This window comes from Myodes glareolus, chromosome X (assembly GCF_982192425.1).
Source record: "Myodes glareolus chromosome X, mMyoGla1.1, whole genome shotgun sequence".
Classification (NCBI taxonomy): Eukaryota; Metazoa; Chordata; class Mammalia; order Rodentia; family Cricetidae; genus Myodes; species Myodes glareolus.
This window is the reverse complement of record NC_142053.1, coordinates 104,812,794-104,821,633: the sequence shown is the minus strand read 5'-3', so window position 1 is coordinate 104,821,633 and position 8,840 is coordinate 104,812,794. Positions and strand designations below refer to the sequence as shown.

Sequence of the window (8,840 nt, the reverse complement as noted above, 5' to 3'; positions counted from 1 at the left end):
GAAAATATATGTCTAAAACCAAGTCAAGTCCACCTGTAATCCCAGTAATCTCAGCCTTCTTGATGAAAAATCTGATGATGACCTTTTCTACAGAGTAAGTTTCAGGCTGTCCTAGTTAGAGATTCTATTGCTATGAAGAGACACCGTGACCATAGCAACTCTCATAAGGAAACAGTGCTTGCTTAAAGTTTCAGTGGTTCTGTACATTTTCATTATGTCAGGGAGTATGACAGTGTGCAGACAGACATGGTACAGGCTACATTGTGATCAGAAGCAATAGAAGTGGACTTTGTGCTTAAAGTTTCAGTGGTTCTGTACATTTTCATTATGTCAGGGAGTATGACAGTGTGCAGACAGACATGATACAGGCTACATTGTGATCAGAAGCAATAGAAGTGGACTCTGTGTAACACTGAGGAAAACTTGAGTAAAAGAAATCTCAAATCCTACCCCCACAGTGACACACTTTTTCAACAAAGTTATGCCTACACACCAAGAAGGCCATAATTTTCTTTTAAATTTTCACACATGTCCACTAGCACAAACTACATGCAAAACTCAGTCTCCAAAGAAGCAGCCACCACAACAAAAGCTCACACAAAACAAACACAAATCAGTATAAAAGAAAACAGGGGGATGGAATATGAGACAGGCTGGTTTATGTAATGAATCATTGTTTTACTCTTTAGCAAGACAAATTCATCATCAGTAAACAAGTAGTAGAGTAATGCTTTCTCAAAATTTATTCTTAATAAATTTTCTCAAATTTTATTCTCAGTTCCACTCATGACAGTATCAAAACATGAAATTTCCGGAAAAAAATTCAAAGGGTGAACAAATTGTGACAGTCATACACTAAAAACGACAAAATAATACCAAGACAAAAAAGAAGAATACATACTCAAATGGAGAAATATCTTTTGATAGCTCAGAAAAGCCACTGTTGTTAAAATCAAAGTATGTGTATACATAAAGAAGTGAATACAATATTCTCTGAAGTATTCTCTGAAATAATCCAAAAAAGAAGTAAACAGTTGGAAAATCTACCCAATTCTTGGGGAGCCAGGAAGTGTATTTAGTTCTTGAACAACAGAATGGAAGGAGTCATTGTGGAGGAAGGGGTGAAGGATTTGGAAGGGGTGTACTTGGTTTTGCCCATTCTAGTAGAATTTCAGCCACGAGGTCCTTGTCTCTTAGCAACCTGAGTAGCCATCGGGGAAATAGCCATTGAGGCTGGGACGGTTGCCTCTGATCCAGAGGCAGCATGGGCGAGCAATGGCTGCCTTGGAATCGTCCCCGGCAAGTACTTCAGCCAATGCCTCTGGGCATGACCGCCAAGCCCTGGTTCAAGGACAGGTTACCTTCCAAGTGTTTAGCAAAGCACAAACAGGAACACCTGAAGTTCCCTACCTCTCTGGATGGCCGGCGCTGGGTGTTTGTGAAGGAAGGGATGGACGATTTCAGGAAGGGCTGTCCACCTTATGAAGGTATGATCCTTCGTGGGTCCAAAGAGGGCTTTCTCCCCACAATTTCTCATAGAGTCAGCCGCAGCTCCAGGAAGAGTCGGAAAAAACCGTGCCAGGACTTAAGCCTGTTTTCATCGCTGTCACTGGCCCAGCAAGCACGCAAGTTCTTTGTAGAGAGAACCGAAGAAAACCTGAGCCAGCATCCCTTGGCTTTCTGGCCCCTGGAGGAAGGAATTTCTGAAGATCTCTTATTAAATGTGCTGGAATCTCTTGACCCTGACAGGAAGTTAGAGGAGAAGTGGGATTATTGTAAGGGTCGCAGTAAATGGATGAATTTGCTTACTGCTGCTGGGAAATGCCCTTCCCAAAAAATTGACTTGGATCCTCCAAAGTTTCCTGGGTCACGTAAACATGGTGTGCGTCATGAAAACAAGCCCAAAAAACAGGACTCTGGTGAGTCTCTTTATTACAGGTACATACCCAAAGGAGTCTATGAATTTTGTGAATGGGTCGAAACATTTGGAGACTTGGGCATTGATGAAGATTTCATGATGAAGCAATTTGACATTGGCTATGAGTGCAAACCGAGCTATGAAGACTCCGCCATCAAGAAAATTAGCCTGCTTCCTTCTGAGCTCAGGTTCTGCAGGAGGCTAAGCAGAGTGAAAGAGATCAGATTCTCCATACAGGAGGCAAATTTTGAAAGGAAACTCAGAAAACCTCAAGATCCTTACAAGTCCACCAGGGATAAGATTAGATATGGAGCATGGTACCTGAAGCCTGATCTGTGGAAAAAACTAGTAAATGATGAGCCTTTGATGGATCCTGAAGAGTTACTTGAACTTCAAGGTGGAAGGCCTGGTAAGCCAGACATTATTGAAGACCTTTATGGAACTATTGCCTTTAAGGATTTCATCATAAGTAAAGGCTACAATATGCCAAGCATCCTTGAGAAGTTGTTTATGAGGAAAGGATGGGATTATGACACTGTCAACACTCCAATACCAAGAGTACTAAAAGCACATGAATTGATCATGCAGAAAAAGGATGAAGATTATGATGATGAAAATGACTAGGTGGTTTTCCATTTTACTCACTTGACTTTATTCTGTTCTCATTTCAAATATTGAACAGAATATATATGATGAAGATGAAGATACCATCATATGTGAACATCTTTTTAGGACAATATAAATGTTAGACTTAATATTTACAAACATTTCTCAATGAACTAAAATTAATTTCTGCTATGCTGGAACCAACATTTTAACAACTACAAGATCAACTTTCATATAGTTCTCAAATTTATTTGTTATTGAGAATATGGGATTCTTACACCAGTTTCTTATAATACATAAAGACACTAATAAAAGGAAAGCAGAATTACACTTTAGATTCGGTGACATCAATTATAGCACAATATAAGTCTTAAAAGATTGGAATTGTTTATATAAAATAAGAGAAAACTTCCATAGCTAAATGAAAATGTTAAAGAAATAATTATTGAAGGAGACCCTCCAGAGTGGGGGCTTTCTCTTGTACCTTGGATTAGGCACAAGCCACACCCAAACACCTGCTTTCACAGATTCTTTATTAAGTGGGGAAGAAAAGTTGAAGTGGATGCTTTCTGATTCAGGCAGGAAAAACAGCAACAAATGATCTGGCTGGTGTCATCTTAACAGCAAAAAAGGGCAGGGTCTGTGTTAGAATGGACTATGTACAGTAGAAAAGGAGACAGGACAAGGGCAATGGGGAAGGAGACAAGAGAAAGAGGAGAGGGATATTTGTTCTAGAGGGGCAAAGAACTGTCTCTGGATAGAAGGGAAGATAGATATGGCACATAAGAACATGGAAGTTTACAAAGGTAAACAGGGAAATCCTGTGTTAGGATGAGGTGTTTATTAAGTGGGCATGTTAATTAGTTGAGCTAAAAGGGGGCTTCTGACTGCTGGATTTTAATACTTTCACAGATGGACCTTGATAGTCAGCCTCAGGATCAGGAAGTGGCCAAATACAGGAATAGACTCTGGTGGCTAGATGTAGAAATGAAATCTACAGTTTATTAACAAGACTGAGGGACTGGGGGAGAAGGGAAAGACCTACCAAAGCCACATGCTTGAGTGGGTTAGTGTCCCTTTATTCCAGTTTTTTGGTTTTATTTTTGTTTGGCTGAGTGTTGGGTAAATTGGTGTCATTTTTCTCTGACTGCTTCCTGCTGACGTTGGGCCATAGTTGTTATGAGACCCTAGGAAGCTTGGTTGCTGGTCAAGGAGGGGAAGAACAGCCTGCATCAGTAGAAGTTCAGCTTCTGTGAGACCGGCTGAGGCTGGGAAAGTCTGTGAGGTTGCATGTACTAGGATATAGATTCCAGGAAAAGAGGAGCTGGCACTTTGTATATCTGTCTAAGTAGTACTCTATCTGTCTAAGTCTATCAGTCTGTAGTTGATTTGAAATCTGTTGAGACAAATAGACTAAGGATAGAGGTAAAGTTAAGGAATTTAGAAAAAAAATCTTAGTTGTACATCTGAAAATTTTAAGTCCAAGGTTTTGGTAATTGGGAAGAGGAATCCCAAAAACAGGGGGAGTGATCCCACCCTTAGAAATAGGCAAGAGGCAGGAAAATGTAGGCTGTTGGTTCACAGGAGTAATTTCATGGAGTCTTTTTGAGAGTTCTTGAGTGGAGTCAGGAAAAATTTAGATTGTCTATATAAGGTTAATGGGGAGCAACTGTTATTTGAAGCAGGATCTGGTTGTGTAGGAGAGAACATAATGTGAGGGACTTTTGTCAAAAGGTGAGAGGGATGTTCTGTAGAAGATTTTTGGGACTGGGGTGTAGAAGTTGAGAAAATCTGTCTTTGACTCCCAAAGGGCAGCCTGGATAGTTGGAGACAACCAATCCTTAATAAGGGGTGGATTAGGTCTTGGTGACCCGGGAGCATTACTAGCAAGAGGAACTTGGCCAGGGGAGGGCATTAAAGGGAAGCATAGAAAAGCAGTGAGAGATATGTAAGAAGGTATCAGTGACATTTAGGGGAGAGTTTTTTGGATGAACTTGATCCAAGTGAGAGCTTGGCCTTGACAGTGTGTATGTATCAGAGGAGAGAAGCTGACTTGAGTTTAGTTATGTCTTGTATTTAGGAGTGTAGGATTTGTTCAGTGTTTGATGTCTGAGACATTTGGACAGTTAATGAATTTGGAGAGTCAGCTGGCAATGGATGTTTGGCCATCGTTTGGGTAGAGGAAAAGAAGGAGTGTGAGAAGACAGATAAGATTTGTAGGGATCAGGTGATCATAATGGAACAGGAACTGGAAGGTAAAGATGAATATTGATGATGTAGGGCTCTGATATGGCTGCCTGACAGGAGGGAACCAACATCTCTATAAAAAGTGTAAGCTGAAGTAGCTAGAAGACCCTCTTGTGTATGATAGGGATGGGGTAAGAGGTCTTTGACAGTTTTGGAGAGGTTGACAAAAAAGGCAAAGGTCAATTCTATAAAGTTTTTATGTATTTTGGAAGTGTAAGGATGGAAATGTTCAAATAGATTTGGGAGACAGAGGGATGAAGTTGAAAGGAGAACATTTTATCTTTAAGGAATTGTTTGTGAATTAGAGGAAAGAAGAGGTATAGGACTGGTTTCTTGTAGGGAATGTATCAGGAATGAGTACTTAAGCATCTGTGAGAAGAGGAAATTGGCTATGAAGGCAGAGGCAAGAAGCAGAGATTGGTAAGGTGGTCTAAACTGAGGTGTTATTGATTGGTATGAAAGAAAAGCCTAGATAGGTGACCAGGAGAGAAGATAGTTGAGCTGTGGAAGGTAAGAACAGATAAGTATTGTAAATGAGGAAACTGAAGAAGAACAGAGTGTTCTATTGGCTATCAGAGAGAGAAGGAGTGTAAAGATGGTGGCCGTCTATATATTGAAGCAGGCAAGATGAAAAGGCAGGAAGGTAGGCTAAGTCTGTAGTGAGTGCCTGAAATGTGGGGACTGTCTCTGAATCTCTGGGGAAGGATAGCCCAGGTAAGTTGTTGGAATTGCTGAGTGTTAAACTCCATCTATATGAAGGCAAAAGGGTCTTACAAGTGAACAACCAGGAGTATGGAGAAAAAAGTGGTTTTAAGATTTAAGACTGAGAAGTGAGTGGTGTTAGGGAAAACAGAGAGGATAGCATCAACACTTAATGGAGTGAAAAAGGTCCTGGCGTAAAAATTTCTGTAGTTTTTCTTTTGTTTCGTTTTACTGTCAGTAAGAGAGTATTGTAGGATGAGTAGGGTGATGAAGTGTGCCATTGAACTGATGTGGTTGGGGCCTAGGAAGAGGCTAATTAAGGGTAAGAAATATAGGAGTTTGGAGATGTAGACATGAGGGTGTAGGAGTATGGTAGAGAAGGGCTTATGATATGCAGCTAGGGAAGGGAAGGTGGTATCACATGCAGTGGAATAGTGGGATGGACTGGTAAAGTAGGTAGAGGGAAAGAGAGGTTGGAATTTTTGAAGGAGGAAGAAGAGGAACACAAGAGTGTCCTGGGAGTTGTTGTGGGGGTAAAGGCAAAAGTTATGTCATCTCTGGACACCTTTCTATTTCCTAGTGAGGGAATAGGATGTAAGGGAAAGAGGAGACAAAAAAACATTGAAAGTAGCAAGTTAAGGGAGAAGTTTGGAGAGGTTTGGAGGCCAGACTGTGTATTCCCACTATGGGTGAAGAAGAATGGTGACTGGTATCCAAAAAGTAGCATAGAGAGGAGGAAATAAATCTGAAACAACTTTTTATATACAATAAATTACTTTCTCAGACACATAACCATAAATGACATTTTAAAGCCTTTATAACTTATTTAAACTTCCATATCTTTTGACCTTAACACATTTCTGAACTGTTATAACTTGTATCATTTATTTTCCTTAACTTATGTAAGTTACTTGTCTGTTTCTCATAACCTTTGGAAACTCACATCTTTTTTAGTGTGAAGCCTGTCAGCAAGGCAAACTGTACACATGAAATGGACTGACCAGGCAGCTGGGTGGTTGTTGTTGTTAAAGCTGCAGTTGAGTGGGAAGTATAATTTGAATGTCTTCATAATTAAAATGACAGATACTTACTTAGACAGTCATTTCAGGCTTATGTGGTTTATTGCAGAAGCAGTAATCGTTTTTCATCTTACAGAATAGAGCAATATTAGTTGCCCCATAGTGCAGCAGATCTTCAGGTCTGAATTTTTCCTGTAGAGAAAGACTTTGGGGAAAGTGACCTGACTTTGATGGGGCAGGGTATGTCAGTCAATCCAAAAATGTCTACAGTTTTTTCAGGTTCCTGGTGGCTGGTGAGGCATAAGGCAGTTTCCCCCAGGGTTTAGGGTTACCATAGTCCAAGTGGAGTTGTCAGTGAAGTGTTCTATCTGTCTTCTTTGCAGACTGTAAAGTTTCTTGTTAGGGGAGTCTTAGTTTATTGTGAGAAGATTTTTAATTGAACATTTTTTTAATTTTTTATTAATTTATAAAAGTTTCCACTTCCGCCCCTTCTCCCAATACCCTCCCATTCCCCCGACTCCCTCTCCTCCTCCCTCTCCAGCCCTAAGAGCAGTCAGTGTTTTCAGGCCTGTGGGAAGTTCAAGTTCCTCCCCCCTCCCTCCAGGTCTAGGAAGGTGTGCATCCAAACTGACTAGGATCCCAAAAATCCATAACATGCAGAGGAAACAAGTCCCAGTGCCCTTATCAATGGCTTCTCAGACAGTCCCCGTGCCAGTCACATTCAGAGAATCTTGATCGCGTGCTCGTTCAGACCCAGTCCAACTGGCCTTGGTGAGCTCTCATTCGATCAGTCCCCTTGTATCAGTGGGTGAATGCTCTCCTCACAGTCCTGCCTTTCTTGTTCATGTTCTACCTCCTTCTGCTCCTCATTTGAACATTGGGGGCTCAGTCCAGTACTCCAATGTGAGTCTCTGTCTCATTCTCAATTCATCATCGGGTGTCGGTTCCCCCGATCCTGCCTTCCTTGCTGACGTTCTCCCTTTTTCTGCTTCTCCTTTGGCCCTAGAGAGTTAAGTCCAGTGTTCCAATGTGGGTCTCTGTCTCTATCTCCATCCATCGCCAGATGAAGGTTCTATGGTGATATGCAAAATATTCATCAGTATGGTTATGGGCTAAGACCAGTTCAGGCACCCTCTCCTCTGCTGTCCAGGGAACAATCAGGGGATCTCTCCTTGAACCTGGGAACCCATTCAGAATCAAGTCTCTTGTCAGCCCTAAAATGTCTCCCTTATTTGATATATATACTTCCCTGCTCCCATATCCGTCCTTCCTCCCTCCCCCATCCCAATCCCCCAAGCTTTCCCCAACATTCCCCTACTCCCTTCTCTCTAACCCTCTCCCCTTCCAACAACCCTCCCACCCCCCATGCACCAAATGTTACCTGGCACTCTTGTCTACTTCCAATATCCAGGAGGAAAACTACATGATTTTCTTCAGGTTCATCTTCTTATTTAGCTTCTCGAGGATCACGAACAATAGGCACAAAGACCTTTAATTATGGCTAGAATCCACTTATGAGTGAGGACATACCATATTCCTCTTTTTGGGTCTGGGTTACCTCACTCAGTAAAGCATTTTCTATTTCCATCCATTTGCATGCAAAATTCAAGATGTCATTGTTTTTTTTTTTTTTTTTTTTTTTTTTTTTTACCGCTGAGTAAAACTCTAATGTGTATATGTTCCACACCTTCTTTAACAATTCTTCTCTTGGGGGGCACCTAGGATGTTTCCAGGTTCTGGCTATTACAAATAGTGCTGCTATGAACATAGTTGAACAAATGCTTTTGTGGTATGATAGGGCATCTCTTGGGTATATTCCCAAGAGTGGAATTGCTGGGTCCTGAGGGAGGTTGACTCCCAGTTTCCTGAGAAACCGCCACACTGATTTCCACAGTGGCTGCACAAGTTTGCATTCCCACCAACAATGGATGAGTGTTCCCCTCACTCCACATCCTCTCAAGCATAGGCTATCATTGGTGTTTTTGAGTTTAGCCAATCTGACCGGTGTAAAAGGGTATCTCATAGTTGTTTTGATTTACATTTCCCTGATCGCGAAGGATGTTGAGCATGACCTTAAGTGTCTTTTGGCCATTCGAAGTTCTTCTGTTGTGAATTCTCTGTTCAGATCAGTAACCCATTTTTTTAATTGGGTTAATTAGAGTTTTAGTGTATAATTTCTTGAGTTCTTTGTGTATTTTGGAGATCAGACCTTTGTCTGATGAGGGGTTGGTGAAGATCTTCTCCCAGTCAGTAGGTAGCCTTTTTGTATTAATGACGGTGTCCTTTGCTTTACAAAAGCTTCTCAGTTTCAGGAGGTCCCATTTATTCACTGATTCTCTTATTTTCTG

General features: G+C 41.2%; 1 protein-coding gene across 1 annotated transcript; it reads left to right on the top strand.

The window, feature by feature from the left end:
• The first annotated feature begins 1,242 nt into the window (after positions 1–1,242).
• LOC146889113 (putative protein FAM47D) lies at positions 1,243–2,854 on the top strand. Its single transcript, XM_085684612.1, has one exon. It carries the CDS (start codon positions 1,265–1,267, stop codon positions 2,540–2,542), a length of 1,278 nt encoding a protein of 425 aa, XP_085540738.1. The 5' UTR covers positions 1,243–1,264; the 3' UTR covers positions 2,543–2,854.
• The last annotated feature ends 5,986 nt before the right edge of the window (positions 2,855–8,840 follow it).

What these genes read in the sequence shown, in the direction of transcription:
- LOC146889113 (XM_085684612.1), top strand. Translation starts at nt 1,265, where the DNA reads ATGGGCGAGCAATGGCTGCCTTGGAATCGTCCCCGGCAAGTACTTCAG.